This window comes from Monodon monoceros, unplaced genomic scaffold (genome assembly GCF_005190385.1).
Source record: "Monodon monoceros isolate NGI ecotype Baffin Bay Population unplaced genomic scaffold, NGI_Narwhal_1 Super_Scaffold_12, whole genome shotgun sequence".
Taxonomy (NCBI): Eukaryota; Metazoa; Chordata; class Mammalia; order Artiodactyla; family Monodontidae; genus Monodon; species Monodon monoceros.
The window spans coordinates 66,452,394-66,471,162 of record NW_021703768.1 but is presented as its reverse complement, the minus strand read 5'-3'; the positions used below and the strand labels follow the sequence as shown (position 1 = coordinate 66,471,162).

Here is an 18,769-nt window from a genome sequence, read left to right as displayed (position 1 = left end):
TGGCTGTGTAGTACCTCACCCCACTCCAAGGAGGTGAAGAAATACTGTGCTAAGATGTGCTGCACCTTCTCCTGCTCTGTGTAGCCACATGGACTATGATAAGATTGTGCAACCTTGGCTAATTAAATCGTGAACTTAACGTAGGGGTGCGTGAGTCCACATGTGCGTGCGGATTCACGTGTTGATTTACAACCTAACACTCATCTAAAATATTGCAGCTACACAACTACTTAATGGGACCATTTAAAGGTTGATTCAGAACACAGAGTTAAAACGTCTTCCTTACAGTTCAAGAAGCAACATCTGTGAAAAGTTATAATTTGATATTATTTTTAAGGTTGTTTGGAACAATGTGTTAGAACCCTGTGTTTTCAGAAGACATCCATCACAAAGAAGACTAAATCATGTCTGTGTGCCTCACACGAGATATGTGAACCTATATATTTTTACTTGCTACCCTGCAGAAAGACAGACTACATAAAAGTGTCTAAAGACTATACAAGTATCTTTTTGTACTTTTGGCCCAAACTATTTTAATGATTTTATCCTGTAGCTGAGATGATGTTGAACTCCTTCTTTTAGGGCTGTACGCATGTGTTCCGATCACTAGAATTCTCTTAGAAAATGACCCTGCTGCTCCCAGAAGGGCAGCTGGTCGGACAAGTAGGAGGTTTTCTAAGCAGTAGTATTGTGGGGAGATGGGGAGGTGGGGAGGAAGGTCCTATATACAAACTAACATTTTGTTCTTGAGATACATTTAATGCCTAAAACTCTATAATTATGGTTGAAAGGATCTTATATACTTAAAATCACTAATGTTTGAGAATTTTGAGAGTTCGTATCCCAAACTATGGCCCTAAAGAATGCTATCCCTTGGACTGTCACTAATCCCTTTTTGGGAGGGAGGAAAGCGGACTGCATGACAGTGCTATGCTTGAGTACTTTTGAAAAATGATTAAACAAGTCAAATGAATTATTTACTATGGATTTTTTTAGATCCTTTAACATATAAATCTCCAAGTTTTAGGGGTTGGAGCATAAGGGAGCGTGGTAGCTGTGGTATGCAGCAATTTTTTTCTTTTTTTTTTGAGAGGGAAATTTAGCTTTATTTATTTTTAATTGGAGTATAGTTGCTTTACAATATTGTGTTAGTTTATACTGTACAGCAAAGTGAATCAGCTACACGTATACATATATTCCCTCTTTTTTGGATTTCCTTCTCATTCACAGACTGCATTCTACAGAATTATGTAAAAGGAGATCCTAATAGGTATCCCACAGAGGGTTTCATATTCAAATAAGTTTAGAAATTCCAACTGAATTTAGAAATTGCAATTTCTAAACTTATTTGAATATGAAATCCTCTGTGGGGTACCTATTAAGATCTCCTTTTATATAATTCTGTAGAATGCAGTCTGTGAATGTTATCATAAAGAATAAATTCTGTACTCAATATCATTTAACTTCAATAAACGTCTGAGCTTTCTTGCCCCCCCTATTCAAATCTCAGAGCTAGAGGCATTTTGTTCCACCTATATATTTAGCAGCTCTTTTGACCACAGAAGCTAATGCTTTTTCTAGTCAAGAGTCATTTAAGGAGGAGCTCAGAATTAAGTTAGAGTTGCTTGAGATTTGCGATAACCCTTGTTCCTGCTCCAATAAGAACTTCATATCCCGGTTTTGGTAACTAGGTCTGCATGGTGTAGCCCTGTGTTTGGCTCCTTGTTTTGGTCTCCAGTACAAACATGATTTGGTTGGTCTCCAGTACAAACATGATTTGGTTGTAACTTGGGTTTGGCTCTCTTCTTGGCCACCTCTCCCAGGGTCTGGAGCCTTGATTCTAAGAGAAAGTTTTCATTTATAGGTCCCTTGTTCAGATACAAATTTCAGTATCTCTTAAAAAAGTAGTTTGCTTTTGATAAAGAAAATCTACAGAAATGAGAAACAGAACAGCCAAAAGAAGGTAAAGCAGAATTTGCAGGTGGGGAGAAATGAGCTGAAATAGTTGAAGAAGTAACAGACATTAAAGTATTGATTAAATCACTTAAACTGAGCATTTTGTTTATTGGCTGACTTTGTTAACTGGTTGCTAATTTCAACAGACTGGGACATTGATTCAATTTAGACAAATAAGTGAATAATGACTGGATTAATCATTTTGTTAAGATAATCCAACTAGTCTACCTAACCATAATGATTTCATGTCATACCAACAAAATGGTATTAATAGACTTTTATTATATTAGCTTTCTGAGGATGTTGAAAGAATTAATAAGAGCTCTTAAATTTAAAAAATTGAAATGAAAATTCTTCCTCAATTATTATGTTATATGATAAAGCATTAAAAATTTAAGCTGGGGGTCTAATAAAGCCCAAATATAGTGTTATTTAATTTACATACATATTGTGTCATTGTATATATATATATATATATTTTTTTTTTTAATTTACTTTTATTTATTTTTGGCTGCATTGGGTCTTCATTGCTGCGCATGGGCTTTCTCTAGTTGCACAGCAGGGACTACTCTTCATTGCGGTGCACAGGCTCCTCACTGCAGTGGCTTCTCTTGCTGCAGAGCATGGGCTCTAGGCACATGGGCTTCAGTAGTTGTGGCACATGGGCTCAGTAGTTGTGGCTCACAGGCTCTAGAGTGCAGGCTCAGTAGTTGTGGCGCTCAGGCTTAGCTGCTCCACAGCACGTGGGATCTTCCCAGACCAGGGCTCGAACCTGTGTCCCCTGCATTGGCCGGCGGATTCTTTTTTTTTTTTTCAATTTTTTTTTTTTTTGTTTGCGGTACGCGGGCCTCTCACTGTTGTGGCCTCTCCCGTTGCGGAGCACAGGCTCCGGACGCGCAGGCTCAGCGGCCCTGGCTCACGGGCCTAGCTGCTCCACGGCATGTGGGATCTTCCCGGACCGGGGCACGAACCCGTGTCCCCTCAACCACTGCGCCACCAGGGAAGCCCTGGCAGGCGGATTCTTAACCACTGCGCCACCAGGGAAGTCCATGCCATTGTATATTTATAGAAAGTGATTTTACATTGTTTACACTCAGAATTTTACTTGATGATATTAATAAAGTATATAAGGATGAAAATGAGTTCACAGTTTCTGTAGTCTTTGTCAGCTGGTTCATTTTGTTTAATATGTAGAATTAAAAGGACATACCAAACAACTCTACAAATCATAATTTCAAGTAATGTAAGACAGTAAATAACAAGGAATGTATAGTACATGGTTATGTTGAATAGTAACTCTTAGTGTTGATGCTAGTTGACAGACAGGATGAGGGTTCCCCAAGTATAATCATATTGTGTGGATTGGTCACACTGAAATTTTTAATGAATATTTATCAATAGATACCAGATTCAAGGATTTCAGAGTCTTACTAAAAGCAGGAGATCATCAAAGATCTAAAAATATTCCTGAAAAAAACTTATATATTTACCGGAAGAAAAAAGAAAAAGGCAAAATGTCAGTACAGTTCTGCACCCCAGGACTGCTAACACATGCCAATTTAGGCTATTATCCTTGTGAGTACTCTACATAAGTTTCAGTATGTTTTCAATTTTCTAGTTTCCTGTATTTCAAAAGAATGAAAGTTTTACTACTGGGAATCCAAAACTGTATAACATTCAGCAGTTTGAAAGCAGAATTAAAAAATGAAAAAGAAAGGAAGGACGATAGCTTTAGATAATTTTAAATGACTATATCTAAGAAGACACAATAATGACTAAAATATCAGAGATTTCTAGTCAATCTAATATTTTGATAACCCTTAAGAAGAGTCAAAAAGCAATATTAAAAGGTAGGGAAAACAAGAAGAAAAGTCCTCTGCGATGTGAGAACCAGAAATGCTATCATATACATGAGAAAAGGCTGAATTTTTAACAAGAGTCACACAGCCCAGATTGGACTGGCCTCTGAGCAGCCTTCAGCCTCATCGCAATCCCTCCCTTCCTTGCTCCCTCCACTGCCATCACCCTCACACAGTCCACCTCAGCACATGTTTACAGGCTGTTTCCTCTGCCTAAATCTCTGCTCTCTACTCCACTACTGTACTCCTCATATCTATGTAATCGTATGAGTAATGTTTGTCTTCTCTCACATAGACTAAGCTTTATGACATCAGGGACTGTGTCAAGTTTGCTCAGCATGTAAACATATGTTAAAAGAATGATACATGAATGAATGAATGAGGGAAAGCCATAGCTACAATTATTTTGTTCTCAACAAACAACAGTAACTACTGGGCATTTCCTTAGACAATGTGAAATCATGTGGTAGTCATACAATGAATGTAAATTCTACTGAGAGGCTACTGCAGGAGATACAGAGGAAATACCATTGTGAGCGACTGACAGAAATGTTTGAAATCCAGCATATGCTTAGAATTGAAAACAAGTAATGAAGTCAGGCTTCCTAGCTAAATTTAATGGGATATAATGGTTAATAAGCCATGGTAATGCAACTATAAACTTAAACAGACAACAAAACAATGCCACTATTAACTGTACAATGCAAACTTTTATGCAAGAAACTTGAAAATCCCCTCCTATCAGGTTCAGTTTCCTGAATGCATGGATTGTGCCTGTCTTGGCATCCTCATTGTCTATAACAGAATCCTAAAACTTCTTGCTCTCAGGACCCCTTTACACTTTCAAAAGTTCTTGAGGACCTCAAGAACTTTTATTCATGTGGACTGTATTTGCCATATTCAAAATAAAAACTGAGAAAAAACTTAAAATATGTATTAAATGATTAAAAAATAATAATAAACCGAGTATATGATAACATGAATAACATATTCTTTACAAAAATCATTATATTTCCCAAACAAAAAATCTTGTGAGGTCAATGTTTTGCAAATCTGTTGATGGCTGGCTTGAATGAAAACAGTTAGATTCTCATTAGCTTCTGTACTCAAACAGATATGACCTATTCTTTTAATTAAAATATATGAAGAAAATCTGGCCTCACACAGCTATGGAACTGAAGAAGGGATGACCCTGTGGATCATCACAAAGGGCCTTGGGAACCCTCAGATCCTCATTCCATACTTTGAATACCAGTGGTCTGTAATATCATCTGTCACAAGGCTATTGTTCAACTACCATTTGCTAAATTAATGAAAAGTTTAGAGAAAAAGAAATAAAATCTTAGGATATATATATATATATCACACACACGTACAAATGATTTGTACATTCATTTTGGATTCAACTGATAATATTCCGTATAAATGCAGACTGTTTTACTGCAATGAAATGTTAGTTATCCCAACACCTCAACATATGACAACTAAATTGGGATGTATACTGAAGGAGGGCAGTCTGAAGCAAAAAGTGAAAAACAGTGAAAATACAGTTTATAATTCCAAAATCTAATAGAAGTAAATAGATTACTACAAAGAGACATTTTACTTGAAAAAATACCAAGCATAATCAAATCAAGTGGCTAAGCTGAATGTTCTATGAGTCTCTTTAAAGCAGTAAATTCGATCGAAGTTCTTTACTGAACACAAGCTGGATTCTAATGTTTTTAGTATCCTACATGCCATTTCTAATTAATCCATAAAAACCACAAGAAAAAAATTTACTTATATTTTTAGCACTTCCCCTTTAAATATTAATAGGAATTAACCAAAAACCAGAGAAAATAAATTGATTCAAACATTTTACAATTTCCAAAATCATAATTTTTGTTCTTAAAAATAGCTGTAAGTAAATTCAGAAATAAAAATATAATCTTAAGATTATATATTAGATTTTTAAATGTCATCTCACTATTTGACAAAGAATAAAATGACTTACTTTTCCTTTTCTTGAAGCCGATGCTCCTGAGAAGCCATTTTAGGCTCTGTTCCAAGATTTTTTTGCATCCGCTGCCTCCTCTTTCTAGTTGGTGCAATATCAGTGACATCAGGACTTGAAATAATGGAATCATCTCTTCTTACAGTAGCTAAAATAAAATCACATAAAAATGTGACCCAACAAAATTATGCATATAATTTTTGAGCACAGTATCAACATTGAAATATAGCAAAATTATTTTTTTTATTTATTCAGATTTGGTGAAGTGAGCTAGTTAGATAGTATATAATACTTTAATACCAATATAAAATCTGAAATATATTGTACACACGGAACAACTTGATCAAAATGGTCTTTGCCTATCTTGAGCAACAACCTTCTCAAATGCATAGATAAAACTGAATTAGAGGCACCTCTAAAAGGTGTTTGGTGGGGGGGATACTGCTATGGGAATAATGAATCAAACTGACAGCAAAACAGTAATTGTTAGCAGGAATGGGGACTTCTAGTGATCCAGAGATAATTTTCATAAACTTTTTAGCCAACTGTAGGGAATAAGCACAAGAAAAATGTAAGAAAATACTATCAGATGTCTCTAATGTGGCTAAACCATTAAATTACCCTGAAAAATGTTTGATATACATGAAACAGAAGCAACAACAGAAACAGGCTTGATTTATATTCCTTTATTCTCTATGAAAAACTTAATTGCCAAGAGCTTTAGGAGAGTTCAGAATATTCATTGTTCCATCCAATACACAGTATATTCTCTATAACACATGTTTCTGTAAAAGAGAAGAGCTCCTTTGCTATTGGTAAATCATGAACAATATCAGTATAATTTGGACTCTGGATGTCCTGTTGGTTCTTATGATTTTTTTCCAGCTTGTTAATGTTTAAAAGTGATCAGGGGCAAGCTTTCACCCCAATTAAAGAGAAAACCGTAGCAATGTATAAAGGCCTTAAAAAGTGGAGATGAGTGTCTAAAAATCCTATACAAGTCTATCCCGTTAGCACAAACAGGGGCTGGTTTAGTGGAGCCAAGAACCCTATACTTTTCAAAAGTTAAGCTCTCTGCTGAAGCTGCAATTATACCTAAAGAGCTGTGAAGACATTTCTCCCTGTATCTCAAATCAGATGTTTAATTTTGATGAAACTAGTGCAATCAAATGCATTCAATACCTCCCATCTCCTCCGTTTAAGAGGAAGTATGATGATGCAAAGGGTTGCCGACTGTGACGCTTGGTGCAAATGCTGTTAGAGATTTAATGGAGTTAATGTTTTGATTAGGATTGTAACTGGAGAACTAACAACAACAATGTAAAGCTGCATAGACTTTAAGTGCTCTGCCCAAAACTTAACTTTTTTTTCCCCATAAGCTCTATTAATTTTAGTGTGCTAATTTGCAGAGTGAGTAGTTGTTCAGGCACACATGTATCACATTCTAGAAGAAAAGTCTGCATTTTGAGTTCTCATTCTGTGCAGTCCAGGCTTCTCTGAGTGACCTGACATCACTTGGACACTACTGACCACTCTCTTGAAATGCTTCTTTTGATTTTTTTTTCCTGGAAATAACTACCATTTTTGAGAATGTATGTGCTGGACACTTTGCTATGGGTTTTATAAATATTATCTTATTAATCTTTAACCTTGTGAAGTACGTACTAACTTCATTTTATTTATGAGGAAACCAAGACTTTAGAGAGGTTAAGTAACCTGCCTAAATCACACAGCTTTTGCTTTTATATTTTATCATTATGACAATTAAAAAATATTTCTGCCTGGTAGGCAAATTACTTATTGATAAAATATTAACTGAATGTTCATCAAAGCATATTTTACTTTCCAAAGCTGCTTAAGTTATTAAGACATGTAAGTTCCATTAGATTTCTTATACATTATTTTATTAACCTCTAAAAATGTATTGGGAGTAAAGAAAGGTAAATAAAAAGGGGTTTTTTCTCTGAACGTATTCCAGCTGAATGATTCCCTGATTTTTATTAAGCTATGAGGTGACTAAGTAAGATAATTCTGATTTCTTACCCAGTCAGCTCTTACACGGGGTTTACTCAATCACATAAGCAATCAACAAAGTACAATCTTGTCTATGAATAAAACTAGCAAAATTATCAGAGTTAGAGGATGCTTCAACTGTAGATAGACTTGTAAAATGGAGAAAGATTGCATTTAATGACATGTTGGACATTTATGAGGGAAGAATGTTAAGTTTAAATTAAAAGGTAAGGTGAACTTTTAAAAAATAAAGTTACATAAAAGTTCTGTCATTCATTTCAAAACTCCAGATAACAACTTATGCATTGGCACCCAACAGGATATTTTATACATCAAATGGTTATATTATTTGTTATAATGCCTAGAATTTACTTTAAAATGCAATGTGATAAAGGTGTGTATTAGTAAGAGTGTGGCATCTACTCAAGAATTACGGACCAGGAGTAGTTTTCTGGGATTCTAATAATAAAGTCTATATACTTGAGGGGGCTACTAGAGGCACTTATTTTATTTGCATCTCAATAACTGATGGCTTACTAATTAGTATACTGAATGACAAAAATGTGTATCTATTGGTGAAAACAAGGTATGAAAATATGCATGATGAATATTGCATATGAGCTCTCATGAGTAAAATTAAAGGTATTTAAGATACAAAAATTGGCTGAAGTATTTTAGAGATACTCCCCACCATTTTATGAACAGGCTATAAGAATCCAATGAGGTCTGTTTACTCTTAGAGACGATGCCCTGTGCTAAATCTTCAAGTAGTTCTGTGTCTAGTTGTGAACTCTGGATGATTACTGTTGCCTGATGTCAGGAAAAACTGCCATTCCTACCTCAGGAATCTTTATATTTGTCAAAGGTGAACATTTTATATGAGGGGGTGACTGGAACACCTAAAAGGACACACAGCTGGAGCTTCAAGCTTATAGAACAAGTTCATGAATTATTTTGTCTTTACTTGTTAGTAAATATTTAGCTGATAATTGTATATGTGGGAAAACCTAATCTGATAATTTATTATTATTCCTACAGTTTAAACTTCTTGGTGGCTACCATTATGTACCACAAAGAACTTAAGAGTTTTATATAACCAAGAGTTTCACGTCAGTTTACTGCACCATTTTTATTCCTTTCTCTTTACAGTTACAGTGTAGCTCTCTGTAACACTGCCATAAGGAAAAATGACTACCATATAAGCTTAATTACTGGTTAAACCAAATATATCTTTTCTGGTTTGTGTTTGCACCAAGAGAACCAGTTTTCCCTTCAGTTTACTACATACATGCAATAGCGAATCATATTGTAATAGATTCACTTAATATATATGTCTTTAACATGAAGTTTTGATAATAATTATATAGCCTTTTAAAAAAGGAAAACATTCCATCTTATCCTTTCCTCTTCACACTGCAATGCCAGTAACCAGGAAAATGAGGCGCTACTCCAAACATCTGGTACCTACGTGTTAAATTGCTCAGCTCGAGCATTCCTCAAATTTCAAGCCATCCCACCTCTATCCACTACTTCTGCTGAGGTTTGGTCCTCACATTCCATTTGGTCTCAAGGCTGTATACTTTATGTCTATTCTGACTCTGGATACCTTGAACAGTGATTCTGGATCTCGAAACAAGCAAAGCTGTTTTATATACAAAAGAAGAGATCTGAACTATAACTACACAAAGCCAAATATGGAACTTCCAAAATGTCTATATTATTCATAACCCTAGATATTTTCAATGGTGACAAAGTTTTCACTTTCAAGTTTTGTATGCCATTTTTAAGGAAAAAAATCAATTCATATTAAGTTTACCAGGTAATACATATTCATTTTAGCTGTGAGGAAGAGTTTGAATATAGTTGGAAGGAATAACAAATGTTCAAAGGGTAATGAGAAGGAGTGTGGCCTGTTTGGAGGAGTGTTCATGAGAGAAAAAGATGCAGGAAATGAGACTGGATAAGTATGGGCAGCAGGTAAAGAGAGGAAGGAAAAAGAAGATAGACATGTTAAATAAATTTGCAAGCTTTCAAATCCAGGCAGAAGAGTATGAATCTGACATTGACAGGGGAGATTTCTTCCGAGATTCCACAACCAGAATTCTCAGTTTTTAATATTATCATCAGTCTCTTTGTCATAACAATGTGTCTTTCACCATTTCCAGGAAATTAAAAAAAGAAAAGAAAAGAGAAGAGAAGAAAAGAAAAGAAAGGAAAAGAAAAGAAAAAACTATTGCCAATTAACTTACTACAGCTGAAATACTGATTGGCAGAGCTGTGGGATGAATTTCAAGTTCTAATTAGCTTCACTGCATCTAGAAAATGGGGAATCTTTACACAAGCCTTGTTATTGTAAAAGGAGGCTCCACAGAAAGCCACACTTCTTCTCATCTGACAGAAGAACTGTAGGAGTTTGGCAGCAGTGGTTCAGACACGAGAGGGGCAGAGTGTTGGCCTTCCTGGGTGCTCTCAATGTTGAAGTGAAATGACACTGTTGGCTAAACTGCCTAAGCCCCATGAGTTGACTACCTGGTAAACTTAAGTCTCTGATGATTAAACACCTAAATATTGATATTTTAAAAAATCATTTTTCAGATTTATAATTAATTTTATTAGGAATTCTTTATTATCTCGTATCTATGGATTTTTTTTCCTTCTTCATAATATACATATCTTCATATACACAAAGAGTCTATGGAACTGTAATGGAGATTGTCACCATTCTCCTTCTGGTCCCCCGCCAAACATATACACCTATCTCCAGCCCCTGAACCCACCTCCCTCCCACACAAAAAAATTAATGTCCTGAGACATGTTATTCATGGCAATGGCTCCTTAGCTCTTAAATTACTGAATGAAGAAGGGTCTGATCTTCAGGTCCTTAGACCAGAAAAAAAATGTATGCTATTTACAACATGCCATATCCAAACAAAAAACTTTGAGTGGTTCCCCATCACCTATAAAATAAGGTCCTAAGATCCTAGTCCTACATTCAAATCTCCCTACAACATGACCCTCACCTGCCTCTCTGACCATACCTCCCACAAACCTTCTACCATAGAATATAAACTATTCCAAGGGCTCCAGGCTTCCTACATCTTCCTTTTTTGTTCCTTACTTTCCTTGTCTTGAATGTCTTCCAATCAGCACAGCCCATTTCAGTCATTTCAGTCACCCCTAGTAGTTCCAATCCATAGCAATCTCTCCTTTCTCTATAGGGCTTATAGTTTGAACCACTCATTTTCCACATACTATCTTGTATTGTTATTCTTTTTATATATATCTCCTATTTCCCAAATAGATTATGAACACCCAACAGCTAGAGGCCATGCCTTATAGTTTGCTATATTCCTAATGTATTACCCAATAGTGTTATACATGAGAAATGTGATGACTTGAACTCTTATTTTGAAATGTGTATCTTATTTTTTTAATCAAAACTTATTTACTTATGGACCTCAGAAGAAGTATAGGGAAAAATCCAATCAGAAGACCTGCGTTGGGATCTTTATTTCTGCCATTTACCTTTGATGTATTACAGAATCTCTAAGTTCCTCTGTGAAAAAATGTATATTAACCATGATTACATGGGATAATATAAACTGTTTTATAAATCATAGTGTCAGAAATATTTGATATTGTCAGAAATATTTGACATTTTCAGAAATATTTGATATCAGCAATAAGTATTATTAACAAAATGTGTGTGCCCTTACAAAAGATCAAACTGAGATTCATTTTTTTTTAAATTTTAAATGTTTATTATTTTCTATTATATAAGTTTCAGGTATATAGCATTATAATTCAACACCTGTAAACTGAGATTCATTTAGGTGAATCTGAAGAACTGTCAGGCTATCTTCTATAGCTTCTTAGGCACATAAAAATTAAATTTAAAAAATTAAGATAAATTCATGGTTTTCCAAATTCAAAATAACCCAACTGTCACAGAACTATCATCTGTTATGAATATAGATCAGCCAGTCTGCTGTGGCTGTTTTTTCCTATTTTATTCATTTCATAAATGTTTATTAAGTGTTAGAATCAATAAGTCATTGTGTTTTCTTTTGAAAGATGTAAAATATTGAGGGGAAAAACCAAAATCCAAAGCTTAAAATACTACCCTAAGTAAATCTGAAACTTCAAAAAACATACTCTTTCTTTCACCAAGGAAAATAACCAACCAATGTGCCTCTGTAGTTTGTCTTACTGACAGGTATAAAGATAAGCAAAAAAAGCTTAGATAAGGTTAGTCACACCATACTTCAATAAGCAGTATCTTAAAGTGACTTATCTTGAGGTAGTAAATTTCTAATCTGACCAAACAAGCAAACATTATTTTTCCCTCACCGTTCGTCAAACAGCCCTTTTCTAAATCTGTAATCAGTTTCTACCCAGCTTTCACAATCTAACCTGAATAACTGATGACCATCTTACACGGAAGGTCAACGGTCTAACCTATTATTAGCAATCACCAAATAAACTGATAATTAACATCGCACTAAACACTTAAAAGTGTATGTATGCGTGCACATCCATGTGCATACACTTTTCCAAAAGTCAGGCTCCTCTTTTAGCCAGCACAGATGGGAGTCAGACTTAATGACAAATACTTACTGACACTGGAGTAACCCAAAAGGTCATCTTTGGAAATCCAATACTTTCAATGTCAGAGGCAGGGTGGACCACTAAAGATAAAATACAGGCTTCAGAAGTGTTCACAGTGTAGAAAAAATATAAGTTGAATATACTAAGTTTTGTTCCATATCTACAAAACAATCCACTTAAAAATATATTTCTAAGAATTCTAATATCAAATGAACTCAGTTCTTGAAATCTTAAGGATTCATTTATTCTTTCACTTATTCAACAAATATTTATTGAGTAGTTTCTATGTGTCAGGCACTATCCCAAAGACACCATCACCATGTACTCAAAAAGTGTATAATTGAAGGGCAGAAAGACACAACTATTTTTGCAAGAAAACCATAACTTACACAAGCAATTATAAAGGCACGGACTTGAAAGTTCTAAGGTAGGCAGAACTTTCCAGGCTTTTACTATTTTTTCCAAATTAATCTGTGAAGCGTTAATTCCTCTTTTTTCATTATGAAACACCAATTATAACTTGATTTCTTATTCCGGGTTTTTGGTGTTGTTTTTTTTTTCTTGTATGGGTATTTCTTTTGAAAGCATAATTGTTAGTATCAGCCAGCTCTGAAGTAGGTTTCCCAAAGGAGAAAATTAAAAGACTAGCTTACTCTGAGCAACCTGATAAGAAAAGACTGGGTTTCAAAATTAAGTTTTAAGGATGTTCCAAAATGAACTCGAACAACATATCTGAACTGAAACTGTAAAATTACCTTTATAGGTAGTCCTTCATAAGTCCCCACAACATCCTTAGTAGATTTCATCATACTTTTAATAATTTATCTAATATTTATAAAACTCCATGAAGGCAGGGGCTGAGCTTGTCTAATTCACTGTTGGTATAAGACGGACGAGCATGGTCTCTAATACATAATAATTCCTCAATAAATATTAGTTGATAGGCATAAATTCTAAAATACGAATAGAGTTAATAATAACTTTAAAAATATTATTTTAAATCTACATAAAATACTACACTATCAATTAGCTATGCCTGCTGCTGCCAGTCCAGTTAACATTAAGAAAATAAAAATATTAGTAGGGAAAAGCAGTTTATGAAAGAGCAACATTAGCCTTCAATTTATATTATTTTATGAATCAAAATAACAAACACTGGAAAGTCATTTTAATGGTTAATAAGCTTTCAGAAAACAAAACCACAATTTTTCAGCTTTCACCAGCTTTATGAAGGGGTCTCTGCCTATGACCTACATCATGCAATGTTTGGAGCCAACATAAAGCTTTCATTGTTGTACATGAGTCAGGTATGGACTTCTGTCAACTTAAGACATTTTTTTCCAGCATTTTCTTAATAGATTTAAAGCTTTTTAAAATTTTCATCCTCTTTTATGTTGGCCAAGTTTTAATAAAACCTGGACATTTTACATAGCTTCAAGAGGATTTTATTGAACTAGTATAACTGAAAAAAATGGACAAAAATAAGTGAAATACAAAAACTAATGAAATGATACAGGGAATCTTCCAGTTTGTTTCTATTTTAATAATGTGTTACCGTTATATTATCTTCAGTGACTCTAGGTGAATTGGTTAGAATTAGGACAAGATCACTAGTGTAACTAGAAAGTCAAAATAAAAAATGTTGACATTTTCTCTCTATTAATACCAACTTAATTTGCCTATTTCTGAGTAATTATTTGACTCTTTACAGTCATTATGAGTCAGAATGGAACTCAAAACCTTACCCTTGCCATTCCTGTTTCTGCTGAATCTGTACTCATCCTGAAAAATCATTCTTATACAATACTCGTAAGATATTTTTACTAAACTATTAGAGTTAGCATCAAAGCTGATATCCAAAAAAAGTAAGGTTTTTTTTTTATGTTTCTATTGAATCAGTACCTGAACCAGAAGTTTTAAACAAACATTTTGTGCTGAGTCCACTCTAAGACAATAACATCAGCTTTTACTCAAATGATTTATGAACTCATTAAATTTACCTCTTTTTCCTCTGCTGGTGAACGGGGTAGGTAAGAGTCATTAACCTGCAGCACAAACCCTTTCTTTGAATATTCACAGGGGTAAGAAGAAGAACTTGACTGTGCTTCTGTAACATGACAGACTTTCCCACTTCATTTTGCTAGTATTTGCTTAATCTTAGATTTAGAATAACTTTGATACATTAAGAAAAAGTGCCTTATTTGCACTTATTTAAACTCCTTTACAATAAGGTAAATGCCTCTCTGGTATCACTTAGCCAGTTTGGAGTAGTTGTATGAAGAAGCAAATATGAAGTTAAATTTCTGAGGTGTCCCTTGACAACTGTGGGATGCTTTTCAAAAGGGAGATCCCCAGATCTGTGGTGCTAGGCATGTTATGCCAACTATCTTTCAAACCAAATGTGATTAAAGTAATACTTTCACTAAGAAGGATTAAGAAAAAATATGTGCTAAATGGTCAAATAACTAAGATAACGTTTACACGGAATTAGCAAAATACTTCACAAGGATCCTAAACCTGACTCTGTTAATCAACGTCTTAATGATTTAGTGTAAATCCCGTAATAATTCTGTGAAGGTTTTTATTTTTAATCCACAAAATCAGGTGTGGAGAAGTTAGACCAAATAGTTATTTCCGGTGGAAAAAAAAATGCCCTGATTCTACAATTTAAGTTGTTATGCTTTTTAAAAATGATTACCTTAATATTATTTGGTAAGAAAAAGAAATGTGCTTTCAGACCATTTTGAAGCACTTTTAAGTTAGTTTGGGGGTTAAATGTTTTAACCAAATGAGAAAGTTTTTCTTCAGAAATTTCATTTCCAAACATTTTACACTGTTTCATAATGCTTATGGAGCTTTAATTTTTCAATAAAAACCCTGTAAAGTGTTTATTTTTAAACAAATAATTTGTATATTCTTTCATCTTAATACTCAAAAGTAAACAAATAAGAGCAAAAAATATTTTAGGCATTGATTTGACAACGAGAATAATACTTCAGAAATTTATTAGTTTATTATGAATCTATACTCCTCACGTTAGAATGTATACTCTTCACATGTTTATGAAGTTTGTCTTGCAATCATTTTCAACATGTTGCTCAGTAATGTGCAGTCTCAGGACAAAGCCTCATAATGCCATTATCCCTACAACTTGCCAATAGCCAAACGATCATTCTTTTTTTTTTTTTTTTTTTTTTTTTTGCGGTACGCGGGCTTCTTACTGTTGTGGCCACTCCCGCTGCAGAGCACAGGCTCCGGACGCGCAGGCTGAGCGGCCATGGCTCACGGAACCAGCCGCTCCACGGCATGTGGGATCTTCCCGGACCGGGGCACGAACCCGTGTCCCCTGCACCGGCAGGCGGACTCTCAACCACTGCGCCACCAGGGAAGCCGCCAAACGATCATTCTTGATGCCTTCCAAAACTTCATCTTACACATCCAATCAGCACCTCCTAAAAAGTTCTTAAATTGTCTAATAATTCTCTGCATCCCCAGTACGTCCATAATCTCTTACCTAGATTATTGCTATAGCTTATAAATGGCCAAAGCAGTTACACTTCATTCCCTACAAAACATCTAGGAGAATTAATTGTTCTAAAAATACAAATTTGATCAAGTCATGTAATCTTCTACTGCCTTGAAGACAAAGATAAAATTCCTAATAAACTTTATTGTCTCCTACTTTTCCTGATTCAGCTTACTTTTACAGCCTTATTGAATTTTGTTTGATGTTCCATTCTACCTCTCTCTCTACTCCTGAATTCTGCACATGTGATCTTCTTCTAGGAATAGTGTTCCACCATCTACCACCCACTGGCTAACTCACACCTATCCTTGATATCTCAGTAAAGATATTACTCTGTCAGGAGGCCTTAGAAGTGTCAATTAGATATCCCTTCTCTGTGCCTTCATAGTACGTTTTACTCCTTCTATCACTGCAGTATAGAAGAGTGGTTAAGGACACAGATGAAGGAAAATAGAGAAAAACTGTTTTGGGTTTTCCTAAGGAGAAGTACATAAAGTGGGGTTAAATTTTATTGTAAAGTCAGTGAATAAGGCAAACAATCACAATTAAGCAAAACTACCATTGAAAATTCCTTAAATTGTCCAATAAGTACAATAACACACAGTATATATAACTCTGTATGGTAATGTTCATGCAAAACTACTTAATGAATACCATAGTACATAGTTCCATAGAGAAATTACATTCAGAAAGAAAATTACCCCAGGTTTGCAATAATCTAAACACATCATCAATACAGAAAGATTCAATTCCTAGTTATTCTAGTTTAATGTCATTATCTTAACCTTCTGTGAAAGATGTATCAGTTCCTCTGATGCTTCCTTATTCAGATTTCTTTATGGTTCCAAATTAATTTTTCATTGTTTTCTTTCCTGGGTCACATTATCACCTTATTTGCTTGGCTACCTAAATCAGTAATTACCGTTTCCTTGTCAATAGCCCCAAACTTTAAAGTTAGTCATACTTGTTCCTAGGTTTTTCACAATGGTATTTACTCTTGTCAGGCTTAATTATATCCACTACTGTAGACATATACTTGTTAAGTAGAATAGCAGGCAGGCAGCCGAACTATTTAAAAATGTGATTTTCTTCATTTGTAAAATCTATATTTATCTAGAAAATTTAGTTAAATAAGGTTAAATTAAGTATATATATGATGCTACTTCACTATAATTCATAAACGACTAGTCCAAATTTCAATCTCTCAAGGTATTTTAATCATGAAATGGGAAGTAGGGACATCATACCATAGTGTGCCTCACAGAGTTATGCGTCTTACTCTCCCTGAAATTCATAAAACAAGCTTTTGCACAGATGCACTTACCATAATGTTTAGTCAAAAATGAAAATGGACAAACTGTTACTATGAAGAGCTAGAAATTTTTAGGCATTGTAATTTTGTATAAAATGAAAACAATGATAAAACTACCAATATAAGTGATGTCTTTCCAATGATGTAAATGCTGTGTATCCCCACATTTTTTATGTTTATAATTAATCCATAATAAATTGACATTTAGGAAAATAGTTCATCATGTTGCCTGGTATGTTGTAGGTGCTCAAAGTATCATTGTTGAATGAAAATATCACCAAGGAAAATACTGAAGATTTTATAAATAGACTCTAAAAGAGAGCAAACCTTTTGTAGTTAAAGATAAACAAAGATAGCAAAATAAGCCATTACAGAATATTGAGTAGAGTTCCCTGTGCTATATGGGAAAAGAATCTAAAAAAGAGTGGATATATGCATAACTGATTCACTTTTCCATACACCTGAAACTAACACAGCATTGTAAATCAACTATACTCCAATAAAAATAATTTTAAAAAATAACAAAAGTTTGACTGATTTGTTTATCCATAAACATAACTTCTGAAAAAAAAGCCTGTAATATTCATTATAAAGCAAACACTGAATTCAAAACCTAATACATTAAACTACGGTTGGCATTTAATGCCCTTGTGGAGAATATTCTAACCTTGTACAAAAGAGTATATTATTTGTAAATAATGGTTACCAGACATCTTAGCCAAGAAACACAGTTACAGAGGGAAGTTACCAAAACACAGCCAGGAAAGTACAGAAGCAGAAAAAAAGTCTGTATTTGTGTTGGTGTTTATTCAGATAGATAAATGGATCCATATCTATATAAATACATATAGATTATACATAAATTAGAAAACCAAAAACTGTAAATGCCCTAAATAAAAGTGAGAAGTATTATGCCTAACCAAGGCCAAAGATAAAAAAAAATAACTGGGCAGAAACTTAGACAAATAACTTGATAGAGAAAATATAGAAACACGAGGGTGAAAAAGATGGAGACTTTCAAGAATGAGTATTCAATGGACAGTAACACATTTCTTGTTGGTCACATGATTATTGTAGATGACTATACAAAGAGATTTAAACTCACTGTCTAAATAATTGCCATTGGATTTATTTTACCAATTCAAAGAGCAGAGGAAAAAAAGGTAAATTTAATGAGTTCATAAATCATTTGAGTAAAAGCTGATGTTACTGTCTTAGAGTGGACTCAGCACAAAATGGTTGTTTAAACTTCTGGTTCAGGTACTGATTCAACAGAAACATAAAAAAAAATACTTTTTTCGGATATCATCTTTAATGCCAATTCTAATAGTTTAGTAAAAGTATCTTAGAGTATTGTATAAGAATGATTTTTCAGGATGAGTACAGATTCAGCAGAAACAGGAATGGCAAGGGTAAGGTTTTGAGTTCCATCCTGATTCATCATGACTGAAAAGAGTCAAATAATTACTCAGAAGTAGGCAAATTAAGTTGGTATTAAT

The 18,769-nt window shown here is 34.2% G+C and overlaps 1 protein-coding gene across 4 annotated transcripts in view; it reads right to left on the bottom strand.

Moving 5' to 3' along the window:
• XRCC4 (X-ray repair cross complementing 4) overlaps positions 1-18,769 on the bottom strand; it is a 268,609-nt gene that overhangs the window by 88,345 nt on the left and 161,495 nt on the right. For 3 of the 4 annotated variants that reach the window (XM_029217657.1, XM_029217656.1, XM_029217658.1), the window contains exon 7: positions 5,812-5,959. In XM_029217657.1, coding sequence (XP_029073490.1) covers positions 5,812-5,959 — 148 coding nt within the window. Of the gene's footprint in view, positions 1-5,811; positions 5,960-12,441; positions 12,513-18,769 lie in introns of those variants that run through there. The other variant, XM_029217659.1, reaches the window with a different exon arrangement.